General features: G+C 40.7%; 1 protein-coding gene across 4 annotated transcripts in view; it reads left to right on the top strand.

Moving 5' to 3' along the window:
* IGF2BP3 (insulin like growth factor 2 mRNA binding protein 3) overlaps positions 1 to 26169 on the top strand; it is a 115823-nt gene that overhangs the window by 16613 nt on the left and 73041 nt on the right. For all 4 annotated transcript variants that reach the window (XM_080611978.1, XM_080611977.1, XM_080611976.1 and 1 more), the window contains exon 3: positions 8673 to 8721. In XM_080611978.1, the coding sequence (XP_080468104.1) occupies positions 8673 to 8721 (49 nt within the window). The remainder of the gene's footprint in view (positions 1 to 8672; positions 8722 to 26169) is intronic.

Raw genomic sequence — 26169 nt, 5'->3', positions numbered from 1 at the left:
TCACTGAGCTATTGTTAAGGCAAGATCTGATCTGGTGCTGTACCTCCCCTACAAAAACAGTTGCCAGAACTTCTACATTGTGTCATGTGTTTCCATCAGGTTTCTAACTGATGTGCACACTTGTGTGGAGTAATGGTAGTAGGGAAGACATGTGAAATAAAAGCACTTGTGAGGGTTTAGCCAGCAGCTGCTTTGTGGAAAAAGTATCTTGTTGGAATCCTTTTTATTTCCCTATGTTGAGCTCCTCAGCCTCTAACATGGCCATGTATTGTAGGGACATGGTGTGCAGGTTTTGGTCTAGAGCTACTTCTGGTAGCTGATGTAAAGCTTCACAGTTAGTCCATAATGGAAATACTGATTGTTTCAATTAACTGGCAGCCCTTGTGGCCACTAGGAAAGCGAGTGGCTGGGAGAGAAGCCTTTGGCTATTTTGGTGGCTGAAGGAAAGGAAGGGTGGGGAGGAGAAAGATGAAAGATAAGCATTGTGTCCCATCCTTAGGGGACTACTGCTTCATACTGGTTAGGATTTCAAGTAGACATTTTCCCTGCATGTTTATAAGCATTTTTGCATTTAGAGATGTTATTTTCAATTTTTCATATTCCTCCTGAGTGTTTTCACTGTTTTATCCACATACCAGTTAATTGCCAGTTAGTGCTGGGTTAAGAGAATAAACAGCAAGTGACCACAGCTTTAAAATGCTTGGTCAACAAAATCAGCTCAGTAGTATAATTAAGGGATACAGACCCCTACTCTGAGGAGAAGGGAAAGAAACTGTGGCATTTAGAGGGGGAAAAAAACCAGGCAAAACACCAACCCTGCAACAAATGGAGCAAAAAAACCCCAACACAAACTCCTAAAACACCTCCCTCCCCCCAAAAACCCAACAACTAACAAATACCCCTCCCCAACCAAAACCAGGATGACCTGCTCTCTTCCTTCTTCCCCCAGTAAGTAATTTCGGTTTCTCCAATGAGTTTCAGTATGTGGGAAGAGAAAAGGTCTGAAATGTCACAAGCCGCAAAGGTAGATGAAAGCCTGTTTTCCTAAAGGATACTGGAACTTCCCATCAAATTTAAAGCAGTGTTTGATTCTTTAATTAAAAAGATTTAAAAATCTTAACAGCCTTTTCTTATTAATAACACCTGGAAAATGAAAGGGTTTTTTTAAAGATGAGAAATTCAACATGAATATGGTAATGGCAGAATCTTTAGAATTTTCTTTCTTTTTAACATGTATTTATGGACGACTCCAGGGAATTTGCAAATAATGAATATAAGCTTTTAGTCTAATTAGTGATGTGAAGAATTGTCAGACTGAAATCCTGAAGCAAATGGTTATGGGTGAAAGCCAGTCAGACTTGCATTGGTTGATTTACCTATCTTGTAATGATGTAACTTGGATCTTCTGGTTGTGCTTCTTGAGCTGTCATATCTTGTCCACAGATATCCAGTTGCTTTTGGGATATTTGAGTTTAACCTGCAAGCAGAGCGTAGTCCTGTGCCTCGTGGTTTGGCTGGTGGCTTAGGGAGTGCAGCTGCGTGGTGTACTGGCCCCATGGACAACTTTCTGATTGTTTGTCCTGGTGAAAAGTAGTAGTAAGCAAATCTGATGTTTCGCAGGCACTGGTAGGGAATTTGATCATCAGCACAGAGGGTTCTGTGAGGTAATCCAAGAGCTAGATTATCATCTTGAATGCTGAAATAATACAGTTCTCCAAAGCGGCTACTTTGGTGGGTTGTATGTGTGAGATGAAAGGGGAAAAGTGTAGTTAGGAGCCAACCATTATGTCTTGCATGAGCTTTGAGGACAAAAATTTCTTTTGTTTAAATTTTGCGGAAAATCCTTACTCTGAGTGGTAGTACAGAATGCTTTTAAATCCAGGTCTGGGATCAAATAGTGAGGCAACACGAAGAGTACTGCTGCAGTTTGCCTGTGGCTTAGACAAGCTTTGCTTGAATTTCTGAATTGGATCTGAAATTGGAGCAATAACATTTCCTCCTCAAGTATTTCGCTGCCAGATCACTGTGTAAAAAATAAGTAGTAGTGTTTTTGGTAACAAGTCAGTATTTGAAGTAATTTTCCTTTCTTTCGTAAAGTAAGATCATCAAGGCGAACTTTCAGGTTCAAAATCTGATAAAATACAGTAGCTGTCATTAGTGTACCTCATAATATACAGCACTCATAACATACAACACTAGAAATCAATTACCTTTTAATAGAAGTGATATAAAAACCTGTTTGACACTTTACTGAACTTGAGTGCGTTTTGAACAGAAATTCTGTATAGCTTCTTTGTAAGTAGGGAGTTTGACCCTTCACTTTTGTATTTATCAAAAATGTTAGGAATAAGCGTATTGATATATATATATATATATAAAACTGTGTGTATAGACATAAAATTTTATATATATTAAAAGACGGCTTAGAATGTACATTGCTTAAGATTTATTCGGATGGACTTCCCACTATTAAAATGCTTTCAGGAATCAAATGTGAACAACTTGCAAAGACCAAAAGAATTGCTTAAACCCACAGAATTTCAGTGTGAACTCAGGCAGCAGGCAGAGACTGCAGCATCTCTTACAGGACAAGCTGCTTCAGTGGCTTAATCTGTATCATTGCCTACATTTACAATGAAAAGAATGAGAACACCCCCCAAACCCCCCCTCAGTTTGTAACTAAAAAGGCTGCCTCTGTTTTTTTTTCTCCAACTGCACTAATATGAATTGAGAGTTAAGGATTATTTTTTTTGTTCTGTAAACCTACTTCCCCTCCCCTGAAGAGCCTTAAAAACACTGATTCACTCTGGTGTGATCACGCATCAGTATCTGAAGCAACCTGAGGGGGAGAAACTAATAAAGTATGCGTTTGGGGGTAGCTTTTCATGTTTGGTTTTTCTTGCCTGTATTTGTTTTGCTGGCTGCAGACTAAACAATAAGGCACCTTTTCCCTTTCCTTTATAAATTCATTTTTCACTTTGCCTATAGGAGTCACTAACTTTGTCTCTATTGCTGTTCATGTCAGGACTCTTTTATACAGAAGTTTTATGGTATGGCGTTAGCCACAGTCCATAGCAGGTTTTCCATTGTGTGGTGGGGGTGTGTGTGTGTTGTTGTTTTTTTTTGTTGTTTTTTTTTTTTTTTTTTCTTCTTAATATTTCATCTCCAGCTGTCTATGTAAAGTTTGTGTTGTCAGTGAAGTCAGCCTGAGAAATAACAGCTTTTATCTTCATGCAGCTCGGGAAGAAAAAGGATTGTTGAGGCGAGTGGGTTTGCAGGGGCATCAAGCATAGCTGTTGGAGCCAGGGGACCACAAATCTGGAGGCAGCACTGGGGAGCAACAGCATTTGAGTATTGCCATACTCTGTGTCTGTTCGTGTGAGGTGCCAAGAGTTTTTCCAGGTAACCAGTATAGCAGTGCCTACGTAGAATGGATGAGATGAATAAGTGCTTGCTCTTTGCGTGTTCCGAAGAGTGGGAAAGGTAGAGCATTTACTTTCTATCCCATTGGTATTGAGTTCAAACAATTGAATGGACTGACATTGTCGATGTTCACTTGATCTCCTTTCAAACATGTTTAGTTTTTTTTTTTTTTTCATAGACTCCTCTTTAAAAAGAGTAGGTATGTGCTGTAAGGGTTTAAGGCATTAACATTGTGTAGTTTATATGGCTGCTGAAATAAGAGACTATTACATGGTGTTATTGTTGAGAAATGGGAATTAAGGAGAGGCAGGTCCCTGGGGAGAGGGAGGAAGGATAGGCAGAAGGGTCTGGTAAGAGTTTGGCTAAAACAATGGTGTGGAATTGATTTGATATTTGTGTACGCTCCCTTCTGAAAGAGTCCAATTCTGACACACCTATGAGATACACCATGACATACACAAAAGATTTTGAACTGGGAGCAAAAGCATGATGCTTTATTGCTATTTGCTTTATAACTGTCTATCTCCTGTTTTTTACAACTGTTGCCCCTTAAGAGGAGGTGCAGGTCTTGCGTGATTTGCTTTTGCTAAATGTCACATAAAACATACAGTGAGATCGTATCAGCAAGTGAAAGCGTATAGTGAGATTTAATGCAGGGTTGCAAAGTGGACAATTCTTGAGACCTGTTTAGCCCAAGAGGATTTTGATAGGTTGAAGAAAAAGGTGCTGTATATAAGGAGGGCCCAGAGAGAAGCAAAGAGTACATATAAAAGGAAGAAAGCTGAAATTGTGGGGTTTATTTCTTCCCTCCTCCCACCACCTTTTCTTGAAGACATGCTTAGTATTTTCATATGTGTGGAGGTTCTTGTGGGTTGGGAGCACTGGGTGTCCTTGTGCCTGTGTTATCTATATTTACATAGAGAGCTTTACCTTTCAGAGATCACTAAGATGGTTTTTAGCGAATTGTCCATCTTTATGGTACTTTGCCCCTTCTGCCTCTGCACACCCAGCTAACGTAAATACGCTGCTTTCCTCGTGAAGGGGCACAATGATGTCTTTTTGTTTACTTGCTTTCAGTCTTGCAGAGATACTTAGGTCCTGCGAACACAAGGCTCTGTATCTAAACACCCCCAAAATAAGTATGCTGATGTATGGTCATCAGCAGAGGCTTGAAGCAGCTGAATCCAGTAGCCTGCATAGTATCCGAAAAGAAGAATTAGAATGCATGTAATTCCTCATAAGAAAAGTAAATTATTGCCAAATAATTGCTTATGGACTAACCTTTTACAGAAACCAGAGAAGTCTGTTTTCTTCTTACCCAATAAAAAGTGTTTTGGGTGTCTTTGAAGAAGAGAAACAGGTGGTAATACCTGTTCAAATGCTGTGAACTGTAGGCAGCTTTCAAAAACTTTCATATGATACAGTGCCCAAGCATAATTTGCCCAGACTTTTTTCTTCAGTTGATGTGCATTGCCTGTTTAAAATAGAAGAAGTTCATTAGAAAATATGCTTAAACTGGAAAAAAGTGCATACACAAGGCTTACATGAGTCACAAGATACGTTGGCAATGTTTCACTAAGGAATGCTATATATGTACTAAGTGAGCTATATATTAAATAAAGCTATTAAAATACCTTTGTGGAATTTGAAAGGACAATTTCTTGTCTTACACACTTCATATGACTGGAAGTAGCTATAAAGTAACAAAACATTATTTCACGACAAAATAAACCAAAATCTGTAGGTTTGTGTTGCCTGGGATGCGATAGCTATAAGGGCTTCGCATATACTGTACTTTGCTGAGGAAAATAGGTTATGAGGAAGATGGAAAGCCACCCTATAAGAGCTGTCATTGTCTGAGATGGGAGAGTATTTCAGGGAAGATGCTCCCGTGTTTTTTTCTTTTCTTTCCCTACCTATTGTGTAGGATTTTGTCCCTGTGCAAAAATGCTTTCTGAAATTGGAGCCCATCCTCGTGGAAGCTGTTGCTGCTCCAGTAAACTCTGTCAGACCCAGCTTTGTCCTTTACTCTTTGCTATACATCTGCTTTTGGTTTGGGATTTTTCTTGCGGAAGTCGAGAGCTGATTCTGCGTGCTCACGTGCACGCATGCAGTAGAGGTGACTGCAAATCCGTAATGCCATCCCCTCAGAGAAGAGCTGCACGGGGCTGCCAAAGTGCAGGAGAATGGGAGGAGCAGTGTATCTGAGCCGGAGCTGTGCAGGTTATTGCAGCTCATGGGGGATTCCATCTCTGCTCGTTGCTAGCTCAGTGCTCGTGCTGGTCCTGGGAACGCAAACCTACCTTTGTCATTTCTATCTGGTTATTTTGTATGGGAAGAAGGTCAGAGGGGGAAATGGGTTACAAGCTTTGTGTATTTTTAGGTAGTTTTAAGAAATATATTTGATTTTTGTTTTTTAATAGGAGCTCATAGCAACTGAAATGGAGATGTCTCAAAGGTGCTCAAGACCTTTTATCTTATGCTGGTTCTGCGTGATTCCTCTCTTGCCCATGCAAAGCTTTATTAATTTTTTTCATTGCTGATTGTGATACATCAATAATGTAAAAGAAAAAAATGATTTATTTTTCACATGCATCAATAAACACCAGACTTCAGATGTGTGCATTGGGTGCCAAGTTAAAATTACTCGCAGTGCAGCCAAGCAACTGACAAAGGTGTAAATGATTTCAAATTAAACGGTTGATATAGCTATTCTTGCTGTTTTGAAGTGACCTTTCAGTTTTGTACAATAGGTGTCTCACTGTTGCCATAAATCGAGGTGCACAGTGGGACTGCACACGTTTTGTACTTGGCTTGCCATTTCCTTTGGCTCTATGAATGTGGTAGAGGAACTGGTAATTTCAAGGTGGCATTTTTTCCTTGTTCCTCCCCCTTTCTCTTCCTCCTCCCTTTCAGGATGTTCAAGTTATTTCTGTGCTGCAAATTTTGGCTGGCAAAAGTTTTTAAATTGCATCAAACTTTTCAGTCCCTCGAAGTCAGGTTGGAAATAAAACGAACAACTCCAAACCTTGTATTATGGTCTTTACTGTTGAGTGAATGCAGAGATTGCTTTTTATTTTGGTCCATCTTGTAGGTGCTGGACAGTAAAGGAAAAGGTATGTAGTTTTCCTTATGAAATGAAATGTGAGGTGTCTGTTGTGTGTATGAAACTTGTGTATGTGCTTCTGGAAAGGGGTTTTCCACCTCTCCTCTTCAGCAGTGAATCCACATTCCTCAGCACAAGCATTTGTTGCCTAGCTTTGTATGGAGCTGGGGTGAGACCTGTTGGTGTGCTGGCCAGGCTGTTGTGTGCTCAGATCCCTCTGTGAGTGGCATTCCTTGCTAAGAAATTAATGCATTTTAATTTTAATCTACAAGTGTGAAAGACTAATGGCACGACACAGTTTGAAGCACATTGAATAGCATATTGGCTGCCAATTCTGTGGTTTGGGATTTTTCTGCATTAAAACTTCACAGTATTTTTAATATTGAAGGAACATCCCCTTTTATGTTCTACTTCAGGATGCCACTTTCAAGTTTCAGGTTGCTGTGTGAGATTACTTTGATATTTTGGAGCAGTATATCACTACTTTAGGGTGATTGTTTTGTACCAGCATCGCCAGCTGAGATTACAGTTGAAGGAAATCTTTGCAGACTTCAAGGAAATTCCTCCCCCCCCCCCCCCCTTCCCTGTTACAGTGAAGCAGCTCCTGACACTTTCTTTGCTTTATTGGAAATGAAAGCTTGAAGGGAGCTGTGTGCAGCTTGGGTTTTCCTTCTCCATTCTCCGCCTATTTAAATGATCAGATGCTGAAATTTGCTCTTGCTTGAGAGGGAGTGAAAAGAGCTGAGAAATGCTGCACCACTGAGACCTGCTCATCTTTTCTGGAGAAAATGCACTTATCACTTGATTTTTGTGGTCACCGCAGCACTGAGGCTCCATGTGAGGAGCAGTTGGGGCAAGGTGGCTTCGTGCTGGGAGCCCTGGCTGGGCAGCAAACAAAGCCTAGGGAAGAGCATTTCAAGATGTAAAACACTCACTGCAGGCCTGTGTGGGTGGTTGGTGGTGGTGTGAGCGAAAGGAGTGTATTTTAAATGGATCTGAGGGGGGGAAATGAAAGCTTTTGATTTTATTGGTAGATGGGAGCATCTCTGGAACTTGTTTTGTTGCAAGATTTTGCTGGTCTGTGTAAGTTTAACAAGCTTCTGCTAGAACAAGTTCCCAAAACATGAAGTGTTTTTCTGTGAGAGGTCAGTATTGAGCAATTAAAACACTGAGTAAAACTAAGTGTTTGAACACAAGGCACTTAGTTGCTTTGGTGAACCAAAATGTAGTTGAGACCTAAGGTAGACTGCACTACGATGTCCCCTCTCCTTTCCCCAGGTCTACCCTGTGTAGCCAGACTGACCCAAGCAACATGCCGTACCTGAGCCCATCTGAAGCTGTGCTAATCTACACATTCCTATGAATCCCAAGGGTTTTGTGGCATCTCTGGCATTTATTTGTTCTCTCACTTTGGGGGAAGGGAGGAGACAAAGGACTTGGCTGTGAAGGCAGCCAGCATGCTGCCAGGCTTTGCACTAGCACTTCAAAGTGAATGTTTTGTTTACTAGATAAGTGAAGACTGATGTGAATTTGGGTAAAAATACAATGAATTTACCGATTCTTGCCCCTTCCTCCTGATCAGAGATGGAAAAACCAGCCAACTAAATGTTAGGAAACAGTCCACCATTAAGCTAATGAATATCATAATATCAAAGCGAGTGTATGTATTCAAATTTACATTCTCTTCCTTGAAGGGATGTGGAACCCTGAAGTACCTTCTTGGTGAACTAAAAAAAAAAAAAAGTAAAAGAATGAAAAAAATAAATTCTTAAAGTATGTGGAGGGGAACCCAGCACAAATGCGCGGGATTATCACACCCATTTATAACACGGAGAACTAGATACTGAAGGCCTTAAAGCTGAAATAGAAATAGTCTTCAAGAAAAGTGGAGACCTCCTGAAATGTAACAGCTGTCAAACATGTAACAAGTATTTCTGTAACAGCTCTTTGGGCTCAAAATGGTTTTGACCTGACATTCCCCCCAGCGATCTGCTGGGTTTTTTTTCTTGAGTTGTGTATTTGGTTTTGCCCCTTTTAGTAGGACAGATGCTTAATGTATGACACTGTGTATAGTCTATCTTGCAGTAATGTTTTCTTTCTGATTTTTTTTTTTTAAAAACTATTTTCTTTAATTTATCTGCAGGAGTCGGAAGCTTCAGATCAGAAATATCCCGCCTCACTTGCAGTGGGAGGTAGGAAGCTACTTTAAAAACTGGTATCTGTGCTAAAAACTGTTTCTGTTTCTCTCTTTATCCACAAGACTCTTCCCCTTCCCCCACCTTTCACTTGCTTTGCACACACCACCCATTCTGTTCTGGGGAAAAATCCTTTGGAAGAGGAAACAATAGAGCCTTCTAAGCAATTCAGATAACTGCCTTCATTTCTGCTCTCCGAGTTAACCATAAAAAATGTTGAAATGGATTCTTTGGTGAATGCTAACTTCCTGGTGCAGTCACTCTCTTTGACTGAAAGCTTGCCCGTTTCGGACCTTGCTGGTGTCTGATGTATGAGTTCAGTAAATATAATACAAGTTCATATTTATATACTTGGCCAATACTTTACAAAACCAGAAATTTAATGCTGATAATGTTGATCCTTTTTCTTTTTTTGCTTGTTTTTCCTTGTTTCTCCAAAGTGGTTGTGGAATGGCAAATTATTTGCTCATGCTATTGCAGTTACTTGCTCTCACTAATATATTGTATACTTGCTGTTAACACTCCACAGATAGTGTTATAATTTTTGTAGTAGATGTTCTCCTGTAAGAACAGATCTGCTTTCTTTATTGTTTTTTTACCTTGTATGTGTTTAAAATGTTGTTTTCATGTTTTACTAGTGGTAAGTCATCCTTTTGTCTGAGGGAGATTAGAGGATGGACGGTTTGAGGCTAAAGCTCTGGTAGCATTGTTCTCTTAGCAGGTTTGGTCTGCCTTCTTGGTCTGACTTTTCATCTGTAGCTAGTTCTTTGTTTGCCCTCCCTGATTGCTTCCTTCCTTTGGAGAAAAATGGAGGCATTGCTCTGTCCAACCTAGGCTATCATCTGCAGGGGTTTTGTAAGATATCAGCACACACCATGTCTCATTGCTTCAATCTGCCCTTCTGGCATGTGCTGTCAGTATAAGAATTTCTTCTGCACTTCCTGAGCCATGTGCTCCCCTCGGCTGAACCATATTCACCTTTTACTTCAAATTCAGAACTGCTTTTTCTTTGTCAAGCTTTTGGCAAGTGCAGTAATAGAAACGGTTGAGGGTGACTAATTTGAGGATTAACTTATATTTTGGTACAAACTTACTCTAAGGGTTTTGTGTAGGAATAGTATCAGAGGAGAGGCATATGATTCAGAAAAATGTGAATAAACACAGATGTAAGCCAAGTCCTGTTGAGCAAAGTACATAAAAATGCATCAACCTGCTCATCCTCCTTACATGTATGTAGCTAATATTGCTTACATGTTATAGGTATCTACCCTGTTTCTTATCTGCTTCTTGATTTTTAAGCCATTTCCCTCTTCTTCTCCATTGTTGTGTAGGGTCTGTGGTGACATCTGGTCTCAGACAGATGTTCTTTCTGCTCTACTTTTTTAAAACACTGTGCCTTCCTAAGGTTCCCAAGGAAGCATTAAAATTGTCCCTATTAGCATCATCTCAGCCTTGTCTAGATATCCTCAAGCTGCTTGTACAAACCTGACCCTTGTTAGGGCACAGAATTTAGAGACCTCTACGGTACTTTAGCATTCTCTTGCAACATCAGGGCTGCTTGCCAAGCACAGTTTGTCCACAGACTTCCTAAAGTTTTCCTTTTTAAGTGCTGTCCGTCTGCCACTTCTGCACTAAGCAGGTAAGTTCTACATGCTCTCAAAAGAGTGCTGATGACAACATACAGCAACTGGTGATTCATTTAACCAGGGAACTGTCTCATGTCAAGGTTACCTTGGGCTCTGGTATCTTTTTTCTTTTTCTGGTGCTAAAAGACCTTGCAAAACCTTCCTTTGAGCTTTGTAAGAAAGTTTTGGATGATTCCTCCTTAAAACAAGTCTGTCCTGCAGCCAGTTGCTTGGTAGGGAGAGTTTAAAAGTTTATATATATAGAGAGGGATATCTATTGGAGCAATGTTCTTGCATAAAGTTCTCTGAGGGGATGGTGTGTACATGTACATGTGTGGCAGCTGCAGGAATTTTACTCAAATTGTGTCTTATAGTCCCTCTGTGCCAATCAGCTTGCCTCATCACTCCTTTGTTAATTGCTTGAATCAAGACTGACTTCTTCTAATGGGTGTGAAGTCCTTAAAACCAAACCAAAAACAACTGATGAAAGATGTCTCTAGGTTAGTTCAGTCTCTCAGCCCTCATGTATATTTGATATTGAAATACAAAACACATACAGGACCCTGCAACACTTTTCTTTCTACAGTGACATAGGGACATGTGAAAAGAACAGAGGAAACATTTATGTTATGAATTTTTTTTTTTAGTATAACTGTCATTAGGAAGGCTATCTTGTCATTCTTTGGGAAAGTGGGATTTTTTTTAAGTTCTGTATAAGTAATTGTTTCAATTTTGTTCTTTATAGAAAACATTTTACATGGGAAGCATATAAGCATGCTCCTGGAAGTCAATGTATGTGTCTCTAGTTTGGTGCTTCGCAGCTGTTCTTGTTGCCAGTGTGTCATACAGTACCTGTAAGTCCTGGGCCACATGGGACTCTGATCCAGGGAGCATCTCTGTGCACACCCATACCCAACAGAGATGGTCCTTGGCTTACAACACATCACCCACAGAATCTCTTGTAATAAGAAAGGCATTCCTGGTGTTCTCAAGTGCAGGTCATTGGCATTGGAGAAAGCAAGTCTGGAAGAGCAGAAGGGATGCTGGCACTATAGGAATGTAGCTGCAGTGTTTGTAGTGTGAAGTATAGCAGAGTTTGGTAGTAGTTCCCACTCCTGAGCACCCCAGAGAATAATATTTTCAAAACTAGAAAAATATTTAGGGAATAAATTGAAGCTTAATCTGAATTGAGAATGTTTTGTGATATGTCAGCTGAAGAAGGTGTATTGTTGGTGATACAGATGCTTTAGTTTCTATGTGGATGAAAGCTGGCTCTTAAGATTTGTGAAATGACAGAGTAATGAATTTCCTGTGAAAACCTTAGAACTGTTTCACTGCTGTACTCTCTTTCTAAGAGGCATGTGCATCTATTTAGTAAAATCTGGAGTCTTTAGTAGCATGGAAGAGAGAAAACATCAATGTTAAGGAAAGCTTGACTTCCACTTGGAAGAAACTGGGTATCCTGAAGAATCATGAGGTAGGACACATGATCTATAGTTATTCCATATAGCTTGGAAAACTGGGTGTAAAAGGCCAGAGTAACAAGCATGTATTAATCAGACTTTTCACAAACCAAGTTCACAAATCCAGATTAACTATTCCCTTTTCTGGATGGCATTTTGAGAAAAATGTTCCAATGAGTTTTCTGCTTCACGTAGGTTGAAGTTACTGAACAAAATACTGACTCTTAGAACTAGTCATAGCAGCTGGACTTGTGGTTGTTTCTGCCAGGTAATGTAGGAGTTCCCTCTGTACTAGCCCATTATGGTATAAGCAAAAAAGGTAAGATAACCACTTTTAGATCATATTCAGGGTTAAGTGGTAGAAGAAAGGCAGATAATGACCTGCTGTAATAAGCATATTAATATATGCTTATTAATATGTTACTTAATATACAAGTTACTATGTTGTAAGAACCCTACAGGGTTGCTGTCCTGAAGAGCTCACCTTTAAAGTGCAGCTGTAAAAGATAAAATTCTAATGTATTCCAAGGCATTCAAGGTTAAGTTTGTACAGAACTTGCCTGGTAATTAATTTGAACTTCACAAGGAAATTTTTGGCAAGGTTCTGCAATGTTTCTGTATGTGTGGGTTGGTACTCTGGTACTCTTTGCCCAGCTAAGGAGAAACTGGAGGTGGAGGGAAGGCAGCATCCTTCTCCGAACTATGAAAATTTAAGACTTGACTCAGACTGAGATTGGAGTCTGGACTGGTAGCGGCCTAGCCAGGATTACGTTCTCTACTCATCCAGGAGGTCACTTGCGTTTTTCTTATTCCCTTTCTCTCACGGGACTGTCTGGGTTTGAGGACTCTGGATCAGTGCCCATGCTCCATAAAAGTGTCATCACTTCTGGAATCCATCTTCTTCCTTTTATTCTGCTTACATATAAATTGCATATAGAGGTCATTGTATCAATTTAGTAGTATGAAGGACATGTGCTGACCAGATTTTATTTTTTAAACAAATGTTTCAGTTGTTACAAAGTTTTTGGTGAAGCAAACCTTAAAACAACTAGTGGACCCCTTCTTAGTGACAGTAGGTGGGTATCATTGCCCCTCCTCCCTTCTACTCTCTTTACTCATCAAATACAAAGTCCAGATTGATGCTAAGAATCATGACAAGTGAAGGATTTAGCATACCACCTTCTCCCATTCTTCACACATACCAGTCCCATCTCCTTCTCATTGGAAACAAACACCCAGGCTATGGTCTCTGTAGAACAGTAAATAGCTCTCCCTCTTTCCTGAGCTGCAGTCTGTAACATGCTGTTTTGACTCCTAATTTGTAACAGCAAGTAATCTCTCACTTCGCTTGTGAGTATTCAGCACTGGAGGTGTATTTGCAAGACAAAATGATACGCCTTCTAAGAGAAGGTCTACGTGTGGTGATTTAAAACTGAAGTACTTGGAGTTTGTTTGAGATTCAACATGGTGGGGATCCAAGTAGACTTCTTCTGCGAAGGAATTGTTATGTGAAATGTCACCGTTTTTTATTTTCTTTTAAAACATTTGAAAACCAGCTTCCCCAGGGAAGAAGATGCTTCAAGAGATTTTTCTTTCCAAATATTTTTACCCTGTTTAGTGAATAAAGTGCAAGAGAACAGACTTTCAGGACACAGATGGTGCCAGAAACAGCACTTGCTGGCTCAGCAGGAAGGTAGCTGTTAAAGGGTTCCTACTTATCTTCTGTGGGCTTATTTCCTTATCGTTTTTATGGAGCAGATAAACAGATACAGTGTTGATGAGCTTTGTAACAAAAAAAGGTAGACTAAAAGCCCAGCCTGTGAAGTGTGAACCAGTTGAGTGAGTAGAGAAGCAAGAAAAACATTGTGAATGTGTATTCCTAGCTTTGCTGTGAGACTTGCAGGTTGCTTTCGGGGACAGAAATGTGTGGGAAGGGAGGTCTGATTTAGCTCTTCCAAAGGGAAAAAGGATGTTACTAAATAGGGTTTGCTTTTCCTCACTTTTTCAAAGAAATGAAAAATGAAGTCTCATAGTTATGCTGAGACCTCTGATGTTTTAGATTCTTCGAGCAGAAGTAGTAATGAGAAAGGATTTCTGGATCAGAGTTGCATTGAGAGTGCAGGTTCTTCATTTAGATTTGTTAATGCAAGAAAGGTTTGAGCCATCTCCACCCATCTGCAAAATTTGTAAGTCAACCTCCAGTTTCCTCAGAAGAATTAAGACTGATTTTGATTGTGAGTAAATGTAAGTAAATATTCTTACAGTGCACATAACTCTTTGTCCTGAGGATGTGTAGTAGCTTGTGTTACTTCTTTGATTTAGAACAGCTAAGCTGTATGGGGTGGTTTGTTTGTTGGTTGGTTTTCAATCTAGAGGTGCAGTGTAAAAACTAATCTTGCTGAATGGTACCTGCTTAGGATGCAACTTATTATGGAACACCAAGGATATGAAGAGGACAGGTGGGAAAATTCTAGGTTTTAAGAAAGGAAAATAAAAAATGAGACTATTGTAATTAAGAATAAATTAAGATTATACAGAGCAGATATTTCTCATATAAAGCAAGATGTAAAGGAGAGATGCAGGAATGAGCTGAGCTAGAATTCAAAAAGGAAGAAGAATTAACATTAAAGGGGTTTAAAATGTATTGAAACATGATCTTTCACCTCAAGCCTCCTCCAAGAATCCTAATTTAATGTAAAGCTATAAAACTAATGTATAGCTATAAAAATGCAAGCAGAATGCTAAGTGCACACAAATTATCTGCTGCTGCCTGATAAGCATAGGAACATCTAGTAGGGATCTTTGCTTTCTCTTTCATTTTCAGTGTGCTACATCAGACACTAAGCTGTACTTTTTACCAATTACTATTTGTCCTACTCAGCAGGAGAATGGAGAACATGTTAGTCTGTTCTCTGCAGCAGTCTTTTGCTTATTTGAAGACCTCCCAATTTTTAGGGAGGGTTAAGGAGAGAGTTTTAAGTTCTGTCAGTCTCTTCTGAGGACTCTTGTTTCTAGGCAATTGATTGTTCTTAAGTCTTTTACCTGGGAACATCCCATGAGCCTTCTCCAGAGTACTTTCTCTAGTTGAAAATCACTTTGAGCTCTTGTCTTGTCCTTTGGTACATTTGCACTCCGTTTCAGCCTTGTGCCGTCTTCAATTTCAATAAACAGAAACCTGATACAACACTAGATGAGCTGGTCCCTGCAAACCCTATGAAATAAAGCTTGTCAGTTTGACAGTAGGCTGGTAACGACCATACCTGGCACTGTCACAAAGTCAGCTTCTTGCCTGCTGTTGTAGTGTTGGTTGTGTTTGAGTCTGTTGTGGGGGACAGTGACAAAAGCCTTCTAAAGAGAGTTATCCCCCACACAAAGACTGTTAATTCTGCTATAATGAGAAACCAGAGACTTAGGAAGAATTATGCACATCAGACAAAGGGTGAATGTTGATCACCTGCTCATTTTGATTCCTAATTATAGGATAGAGCAGTCCCTGGGGCAATGCAGAGCCTTTGGACAGCACTGCCTCTTCCTGGTCTTGGATCTATACCCAGGGGAGCATGGGGAGTGCCTTTGCTCCTCTCCTGCCAATGGAAAAAGAAAGGATGATCTTTCCTTTCTGCTATCTGACCTGGGCTCCACAATCCAAATTAACTATTTTGCCTGAGCTGCATGCATTTCCCATCATGTAGCTGGGCCTTGTAGCAGGTGAGACAATCTGACACAGAAAAGTGACCGTGTCTATGGCAGACCACCCAATTCTGCATTTAAGATAATGTATTCTGGGTTATGTTGGGGTTTTAATTGCCTGGCTTAATTATAGGGGGTGTTATTTACAGGTATATGTGAGGTAATAAACACCTTTTGCAGGTGTTTAAAATATGGAGTGTGGGAGTGAAGGTCCTTGGATAAACATACAATAAGCACATTTCTCGCTTGAAATGATTTATTCAGCTGAGTGTGTTGGCTACAGTGGTGCTGATAATCATCTTACCATTGTTACAAACAAGGGGAGAATCTAAAGGGGAAAGTAATTTTTCTTTGAGAATTGGGCTACAGTATTTTTTACTTAAATTAGGATCATATTAAAAGTAGTTGATAGTGATGTTTTTATCAAAAGTCTGCCCCCATTTAAGAGTTAATATCCCAGACGCCCCCACTGAAGGAACTTTTCTGTGCTTCTATTATAGTTGTAGGCTTAGAAAAGTAGCATTACATTAGTTAACATAACTTTTTTCCTTAGGAAACTTGTATTGCAGTAGCTTAAGTAAGAAATAGGGAAGTTAGAGATGAGGTCAAGGCTCTGTTCAGTATCTGGAAGATACAGAAGGTGGTCTTCCAAACACAAGAGCTAACATAATGTTAGTACTCCTTCAAAAAAATCAGAAGACTCACCAGGTCAGAGCTAGCTTGATTGACACAGTTTAGAGGCATGAAAGTTTCTCCTCTTTCCTTCAGGTGGCCAAGGTGGTAAGTTGAAAGAATATGATGCAGAAGATTTTGGGCTCGTGCTGCAGGAGATGTGGTGTTTGGTGGCTCTTCAGGCAGCCACTTTGACTCATATGGCAGAGGCAGAAAGGCTGGCTGAGCAACTTCATCAGAAGGTGCTGAAGTGCCAGAGCTTTTTGACCAGAATATTAAGCAAGCTGGGATAGCTGCTGGCTCCTCTGAACATGCTGGGGACTTTGGGACATAGTTTGTGAGCTGTTGGTTAACCCTGCTGTGGAGGAGGCAGGACAAGGAGTGGAGGGAAGTATCTACTTGGAACTGAGACTTTTAATCTGTTGTCTCAGATGAATCACACAGCTTTGTGATTCATTGTGTAGATCTCCTGTGATGGATTATGAGCTGCTTTTGGCTGCAATGGTCTCTAATGTGGAAGCACAGAAAACCAGTGAGTTTTAAGTGTTAAATGTGGCCATTCCTACTAAGACATATAAAAGCTTTATGTCTTTGGAGACATGGGGGGCGGGGGGGAAGGAATGATTCAGTGTGACTTATCAGTGCAACTGTTTGATCCAAACTTTTCCCCCATCCAAATTTGTTCCATTGTCCTGTTTTTGAGAGGAGGAAAAAAGACCTGTTTTCTTGACTAGTTTTTGATCTTCTAGGCTAAAGAAACGCACAACTTGTGATGTCTTAACTTTTCAGAGATGTTCTAATACTTAAAACAGCAGTTAGTGTGCAAGAATTTAGGCACTGTCACCATGGGTTGCTTGGCACTGTTAGGACAATGTGTTGCTCACAAGCCTGGAATAACATGGTTACTTGTTTACCCTGTCAGTAACAGTGACTCCAAAACTTGAGAAATATTAAGACATACAAAGTGTGATTGTTTCAAAACACTTTTTGAGGAAACCAGCCACCAAATCCTACTTTTTATTTGCAATTCCAGAAAGGTATTGTAGGATGGTTTGGGTTAGATGATCTTTAAGGTCCCTTCTAGTTTCAATTTCCTCCAATGGGCAGGGACACCTTCCGCTAGATCAGGTTGCTCCAAGCCCCATCCAACCTGACCTTGAATGCTGCCAGGGATGGGGCAGTCACAGCTTCTCTGGGCACTCTGTGCCAGTGTCTCACAGTGTCTATGAAGACCTTTGGTCAAGGGCACAGTTGCCAAAGTCTTGCACCCTTTAGCTATAATTTCTACTTAAGGAGTCACATTAATAATTGTGCAACCTCTTTAACCAGCATTGTGACATGTCCTTTCATTGAACAACAAACCCATTTGAGCTGGAAGGGATCTCAGGTGGTCTATAGTCCAACATTCTGCTCAAAGCAAGGTCTGTACTGAATTCAGTCCACATTGAGTAAGGTTTTGTCCAGTCTTGGAAACCTCTAGGAATACAGTTTGTGCAAACTCTTTGGCTCACCAGTTCTAAGGATTAATTACTAGTGAGACTTGTTTTCCTTCTGCCTGGTGAGGATATCTGTTGTGTCAGCTTAAGCCTACTGTTTCTTGTACTTCTGCCTTGCACCTCTGGGAAGAGCTAGGCTCTATCTTCTCAATGACCTTTGGGGCAGGCTGCTGCTATGCTTCCTTCAGAGCCTTTCTGGGCTCAACCTTTCCTCACAGGAGAGGTACTTCAGTCCCCAGCCATCTTGGGTGGCTCTTCACTAAACTGATTCCAGGTTTTCAGTGTCTGTCTTGTACTGAAGGTCCCAAAACTGGCTACAGTCTCTAGTTGTGATTGAAGCCCCAAGGTGAAATAAGCATCTACTTTCTTAATTTCACATGTAATCACTTTGTCTTGTTTCTCACTTGTACTCTAGTAACATAAAAGACAAATGCCACAGGACTACTTGGTGAAAATTGTGGCTTCTAAAAACTCTTTCGATTTTTGAATGCAACCTCAGTTTAGCAAGTTGTAATGAAAGTCACAAAGTATGTTTTTGACCTATGAAAGAATACACCTTTTTGATAAGCTATTGACATATCTTTTCCATGTCTCTTGCATGTGAACTTAGTCTTTTCTAATTAATTATTCATGCTGCCTGACATCTTTAAGTCTTGCTCACTTTAGTTTTTCTCGGTAAAAGGAGGAACCAGTAGTTCTTACTGGTGTTGGGTCTTCTCTGAAAGTGCTGGTTTTAGATGCTGGGAGTGCAGCCCAAAAAATTCCTGATGAAATTAGATGGTGGTATCTTATTTGTTAGCATGCATGAAGCTGCTGGTAAAGCTGCATGCTTTTGTAAACAAAGATGCCATTCAAGTGTTGTAAAATTAATGTGATTAAGAAACTAGTTACTTCTGTCCTGCTCTTGGAGAATCTCTGAACTAATTCGTTACCTGCCTTGAAAGAAGATGCTACCACCAGGGATTGCCTCTTCAGTCTTACCACTTGTATAATTTGAAAAGAATTGGAGGAAATGCATTAATGTGTTGTTCCTAAGGCAATAATAAGAGAAATGTTAGCAGCTCTTACTCATGGCAGCCAAAAGAATAGAAAAAATGTTAACTTCAAGTGGCTTCAATGATTCCTTTCTTAATCCATTTAATTTGTGCATAAAGAATGTAAAACCAGCAATACTGGGTCATAAAAAAGGCTTATGTATAGTCCCGTATCCCTCTTGCTGTGTTTGGAAGGGGTACAAGAATAAGGGCAAGGATATAGTGATAGCTTACTATACATAAAGCCAGTGTCCTGGCTTTCAGCATTTTGCAGCCCTGTAACCTACTGACCTGGAAATGGTGCCTTTGTATTTGAGAAATTAATGCAGAATTTCTGTGAACATGATCTTGAGCCAATGCAAACTCCAGCATCCACAGTACAGCAAAGTGAAGAGTTGCATGGGCTTAGGGTGTGTTGCAGGAAGAACCATCTCATCTCATATGCTTTGAACTTGGACCTGCCTCCCAGCTTCTGTGTTGGAGGGAATAGTGAATAGTAGGCTCTCCATGACCTTTTTCCTCCCTATTTCCCTTATTATTATAAGGACTTCTATTTCTCAGCCGCTTCTTCTCTAGAATGAAGAGCTATAGCCTGCTTAATGATTTTAGTATGGAAGCTGCTCCCCATCCTTTGATTATCTTTCTCCCATTTTTGGATATTCTACTGAGTGATTGGAGTTGGGGGACTGAATTTACACCACTTATGTCAGTCAGTTTATTTCACTTTTTCAAGGTAGTTGCTGTAAGAGACCTTGGTGCATGTGTTGGATTTTTCTTCTCCACCCTGAGTGCTGTGTGCCCCCCTACTCCAAAAGGTGCTGCAGTAAAACCAGTTGAATGGGGTTTGCTGCTCATATCTCAAGAGATCAGCAGGCTTTTTTTAATGACAGCCATGGGAAAAATCGACATTATCAGCAGTGCAGATCCTCTCCTGGACTTGCTGCTGGTTGCCAGGAAATTTTACATTTGAATCACATGTGTACCACATGTTGGCCTAACTTTATGCAACTGGCTGTTGTGTGGAGGGAAACCAAATGAGCTTATTTGCAAGTGGCAAGCTAGTTCCAGCCCAGTTGATTTTTCTATAAAGCAATGTAGTCAGCATATCTCTCCTCACACTTGTGCTTAGGCGTGTGCAATTCTTTTGCCTAGTTCAGTGAACAAGTAGAAAGCGGCTCTTGAGCCACCTCTTTGAGCAAATCTGCTGAGACTGTTGCAAAGGCTGTGGGGCTGCTGTGCTCCCCTTCCAAAGGGACCATTCTGGTTGCAGTCTTGGCCATTCAAGACTGTGGCCCCATCTGTGTCTCTTCTCACAGCTTCTACTTGCTTTCATCTAGTGCTATGGGAAAATCTTGGGTTGTTGGGTGTGTGTGGACAAAGAATAACTTGAGCTCAGTTGCAGAATCTCTCACAGAAGGAGCGAGACAGATGAGGCAAGCGATGTAGCTGTTGTACCAAGCAAGGTGAAATACTGCAGGCTTATGGGAATGCAAGAGGTGACAGTGAAATCTGCATCTGCATGCTTCCATTTCATCCAGCAGCTACCGCTCACTCCAGGAGTTTGGATACTGTGGTAGGTCAGGTACTGGCTGCTGGGAAGAGGCTTGGAAGGCAGCAGTGAGGACATGTAGAATGTGTAGGAGATCTTTAAGATGTAGGTGAGCACCAACAGAGTCAAATCTGCTGAGCAGGGGGAAGGGAGATGAAGTTGTATTAATATATTTCCTATTTTAAGTGTTTGTGTTATTCTAAAGCCTGAGGCTCCCTCTGATCCTGTGCCCCAAATTGATAGCCAAGTGTACATGTGGGCAGGGAACGAAGCGAATATAACTTGAAATAGCTCTCTTATTTTCAGATGCTTTGGATGCTGTGGAAATCAAAAGGGGGGGATGCGACTAAAAGCCATCAAAACCACTTCCAAGCACGTGCCTTTTAGTGGAGCAAATGGGCAGGATTTTTAGAGTATAATGCACACAGGAAATCACTCTAAAAACTATAGCCCACCATTAACTTTGAGGGGAGGGAAGATATAGTAAAACTATCCTTGCAAACAGCTGCCTTGTTAGAAAGCCTAATAGGGAATTGAATGCATGTTAGAAATTAATCCAAATCAACGTTTCTTGGGACACCTTTTATTGGGTGTTGAATTTTTGGTTGCTCTTAGTAATAGAATCAAGTTGTTGTTACGTGACTAGTAGATAGCTATTCATGCAGCACTTTCACTTATTTGCTTGCATAGTACCCTTACTGATCTCTAGTACCTGGTGTGAGCAACAAGCAGGAGGGCAACCTCAACTATGTACTCTGAAGTGGAGGGTTATAATGATATGCCAGTGGCCTCTAGGTAGGTGTTCCTCAGTCCTTTGTTGCACTGGATGTATAATTACATCTGTAGCCTTCATCTGACTGCATATAACAGCTGTTATGAGTCTTCCGTTGATGATAGTGTGTGCTAGTGTCCTTGTGTAGATTCAGCAGGTTTTTGGTCTGGGAAAATTTCACATGCTGCCTTCTTTTTCTTGGCATGTTATTTTCTGGTCAACTGTTTCTCCATCTGAACATGTAGAAATCCACAGGATCCATTCATGTGAGCTTGCACTGCAGTAGTGTTCATTAGGTAACAACTACAGGACTTTTTTCTTTTGAGTATGGGAATTCTGTGGACCTGTGGCATTCTTGCAGGGATAATGAGCTGATGCCATGCTGCCTACCTTTAGTTTGTGGATACTGGTTATTGCACCCCAAATGGTTGCTGGCTTACATTACTATTGCAAGCTGGGATAACTTAAGTGTTTCAGTGGCTGAATCCTTATAGGAAACTTATTGCCCCTTCGTATCAACCTCTTGCCAACAATGAGTAATCAGTGTGCATTGTCATCCACCAGAAGGTTTGGGTTTCATACCCAGAAGGCATGTGTTCCTGATGATGTCCCATTTTTTAAACATCTGGTAGAAGAAATGGTGCAATGGGGGGACTAAAGACTTGAAGTAGCTTCATGTCTGGAACTGCAGAAGGAATTAATGCTAGATTAGTGATTGGGACTCTTCTGACCCTGCTATCTTCAATAAGCAATAACGGGCTACATACACGTTTAGGAATGTGTGCAGGTGGCTGTATAGCAGATATGAACTTCTCATAGCTATGCTGTGCATACCCACTACAACTAGCCCTCAGATCTGAGGTCCACAGCTCACCAGCTGCAAAATTCATCAAGGGATCGAAAAGGAGGGTAGAAGGATTACAAAATGTATTAGAAGAGAACCTGAGCTTTTGCTAGCTTGGAAGCATTGGAGACAAGTGTCCATTCCTTCCATGGACATAACTTCTAGTCTAAGCCAATGTCCAGTGATGCCTTTGGACTTTGCAGAAATGCACACGTTGGCAATTGTTTCATGTGGCCATAGGTTAGGAAAGTAACTTTGGTCTTTGTGAAACATAAGAGATCTCTCTAAGTAGTGTCCTTATCTGACTAATGAAATATGTTAACCTGCTTCAACATGGAAGTGTGGGTTTATTTACAAAATAGTTGGAAGCTATGTGGTGCTTCGTTTCAGCTTGTCAAACTGTGGTCTTGCAGCTTCCCCAGGTTATGTGAGGCAGTGATGTGCTTGCAACTGCTATTTGTGCTTTGCTCTTTAACGTCTGCAGTCAACCCTTTCCTCCATCCTTTTGTGAAGTTGCTGTCTGTTGCAAAAGTGAAGACAGGAACAACTTATTTTCTTCATACATTACAAGTACCTGATTTCTGAGATCATGTCAATGGTTCCCACTGATTTGGCAGAACCAACCTGTTTAGTGGCCACCCTTCCTTTTGGTTGTTCGCATTTCCATTGTGAAGCTGCTATTAGTTTCTCCACCATTTAGACAGCGCCTTAATGAAGCTTTACAGAGGTGAACCAAGCAGTGGGTCATTGGGACCCCTGTAAGAGATCTTACAGCCACAACCTCCAGTATTCTCGGACTCTGTTGACTGCTTTTCATTGCTGCCAGTTCTTCTGTGTATTAGCTTTTGAGCTTTGTGGATTAAAAGCACTGCCCTACTACATGTAACTTGCTAGATGTCTGTCCTCTTGACAAAGAAGGTGCAATGCTGTCTTTTGCATTTTTGCTGCAGTGGGACCAGCTGTTTTAGTAGTTGATGGGAGCTTCACAAGTGCGGAGGAGACCTTCTGGTCTTGAGACTGGGGAGGGAGCTTGTCAGGTCTGTCTGGCCATATGTGCTTTCCTTGCTGTGGTAGTGGTGAACCTGAAAACTTGCTGCTGGCAATGCCAGGCTGCTGATGCAAAGCTGCTTGGAGCTGACCCCAGGCTTCTGCAAGGTGGGAAGCATCCTGGGCTTGAGGGACAGCAGGTTTCTCACAGCAGAGCACACCAGCGCTTGAGGTGCCTGTTGGAGATCACTGCTGCTGCTCCTGAAAGCTATCCCTCACAGTGCCCTGTGCCAGAAAGGATCACCATATGCATTACCCTATTAGTGTAGTCACAGGCATGCACCTCTGCAGCTTGTGTATATCTCCCAAGTATTTTTAAGGCCTCTAAAAAATATATTTTTAGTGAACGAGAACACCACTGGGTCAAATATATAAATGAAAAAACTGTGGAGCTTCTGACTTGCAGCAATTTGCCCTTTTCAGAGAAGCAGATAGCACAGGTTGTGTGAAAGGGTGGAGTGGAAGTTATATGCTGGTTTCTGTACTGATACAACAAAAAAAATGCATTTGGGGTGTGAACAGATTGTAGTCTGCATTGTAACTAGTGGAATGCCAAATCTTCGAGCTCCAGTGGCATTTGACACTTTTGCTCTTTGGATTTGTTGTTTTAGTGGAAGTAAATGCAACCAGAAGTGATCAACAGCAGCACTGTGACTACTTCTTAGTGTGTATGCAGTAGAAAATATGGTCTCTCCAGCCTTCTTACCCGTGACCAAATTCAGGTCGTTGGGTTGTGGACAGTGGAATCTTCCATTTTGCAAGTGATAGAAAAAGTTGCCTTCAGTCTCAATGGGAAATTTTCAGTGAGTAATGATACAGCTAGTATGTAAAGTGTGAGAGTGGGCACTGCTGCCCCTTCTGCTGGTTACCTGTGTGCTTGTGCAGGGAAACCCCTTAAAAACCCCTGCTGACTGCTGCAGCATGTCAGCTTGGCTCACGGTTGCCACTTGGGGTCATGGCAGATGTTCTTCACCTGCAAAAGTAAAGAGTTTTAAGTTTTTAGAAGCTTTAAAAAAAAAAAAATATTTCCCAAGTATGTATCTTTTGTGGTCTAATTGGAGCAAATAAAGGTACCAATTTGCTTCCACATGAGTCTTCTCTCATCCAGGCAGTGGTAAGTTGATAATCAAGGGAGGGATCGCTTTAATAATAGGTTTCAGAACAGTGATACCATCACATTCAAATTGTGACTAACAAGTTAATTATAGATAGTATGTATTAGTTCTGCTTTTTTTTTTTTTTTTTTTTTTTTTGACATCTTAAACTTGGCAAAAGAAAAACATGGATTATAAAAAGATTGAAAATTGAAGTCTGAAGTTGAGTTCCAGCACCTCATGCACAGTTGCTTACACTTAAACCCCCCCCCCCACTTTTAAATAGATCTTCTCAGGCTGTAGCCTGATGCCAGACGAACAGTTCAGGGGTATTTCGATAGATCACCAAATACAGTTTTACCCTGAGGTGAATCCCAAGTTTTGCCTTCAAAGAAAAGTTAAAAACCAAACCCATCCCCTCCACAGACAACTCCCCCCCACACTGTGCTTGTCTTTAAACCTGCTCATAAGCATTTTCACGACAATATCTGAAACAAAACTATTGTGCTTGTCTATTAATTATTCTCGTTTGAAGCCCCTGCCTTCCTCCTTGCAAATTATTTCCTATACACCAGTTCATTTTCTTTCTCAGAGCTGAGCAAAAGTAAGCCAAATAATTAGCTTCTATTAGCTTACATGTTTTCTAACCTTTCTTATGTTGATGTTAGTAGAACAGAAAGCGTAGGTTGACGCATGCAGTCCTGTTGCACGCTGTTTTATCAGCAGGCAATTCTAACTATGGTTTCTAGACTTTCAAACTGACTCAAACTATTTGGTGAGCCTTCATACTTGAAGGCTTACTGTCCCCAAATAAAACTTGCAGCTTGTGAGCCAAGGTCCTGTCCTTTTTGGCAAATAAGCGTGCTTTGTAATTCCTATCTTGCTTTTATTTCAACTTACTGTTGGAGGAAGAAGCTTTCCTCCTTTCCTCATCCCTGCCCCACCACCTTCTCTAAATCATACCAGCTACATGGTAACATCTTCATGCTGTATTTCCCTGGATGCTAGAGAGCCTTCCAGGATTTGTAGGACACGCAGCTTTGCTGAGGCTCTTGCTTCTATCAAAGACCAGGGAAGGGGTGTGGGCAGAGGGCATCTCTTACCCTTATCCTCTTTGCTGGAGACGAGTGTCCAGTCACATTGGTATAGGGAAGATGTTTTATGAGCTTGAACTAAAGAGCTTTGGATCTCTGTGTGTGTATTTTTCAGTTTTTGTGGTATCCTGATGCCAAAGGTGGTGTTGTGCTTTCCAAATAATCTGATAGCAGAAAGCTGAAGGATACAGAGACAGTTATCAACCAGCAGTGCTTGAAGATGCATATAGAAAAGGGGTGTGAAATCTTAAATCTATTTATTTTTGGGAGTATGAGCAATTAGTAGCTGAACTATATAATTGTGGGTATTCCACAGTTTTTCAGATCATTTTGGTCTCTTTTCCTGTTAAAAGCAGGACTTAAAGTTATAGCAGCACCATAGCCTGTTGTAGGCATTAGAAATATTTATGGACGATGTTGCAAACATAACTCTAGACTATTTTACTAGCAACTATGTGGATGCTTTTTGTGAATTCAGCTAAAATTCCTGATTCTATTTAATTTTACGGAAAACTGGAGTTAAGTTTCTAAATGCAAAAAAAACCTTTCTGTGTAAGTAGACCTGCAAGCAAGTTTTGTATTGGGCTGGTCAAAGGAGCTGATATTAATACAAAGACTTTATATTCTCTGCTCACCCACAGCAGGAATCTTTATGTCTTTGATAAATGCCAGCATGTATATCAGATGCGCACAAGATCCTAAATTATGAAGAATTGATATGCTGTTGCTGTCTTGTGAATAAAGCTATAACCTGCTATAACTTGCAACCTGTACCTATAATGTACTTGGCCTCCATCAGTTGTCTGTGGAGCATTAAGAATGCAAAAATCTACAAAATTGAATATAAAGGGGAGAAGTGACCATAAGTAGGCTTACAGCTCCTAATGCCCTATTCATTACCATCAAATCATAGTGATACTGTCTACAGTTTCACAAGAATTGTCAGTTGAATTTGGGGGTGGGGAGGAGGAGTATAATAAAAATTATCAGCACTACAAATGCTTCCTACAGAACTGATTGTGGGTTGCATTATTCGGCAAGCTGCCTTTGGAATGAAATTCTAGA

Source organism: Psittacula echo (assembly GCF_963264785.1).
Source record: "Psittacula echo genome assembly, chromosome: 2".
Classification (NCBI taxonomy): Eukaryota; Metazoa; Chordata; class Aves; order Psittaciformes; family Psittacidae; genus Psittacula; species Psittacula echo.
This window is presented reverse-complemented; position numbering and strand designations above follow the sequence as displayed.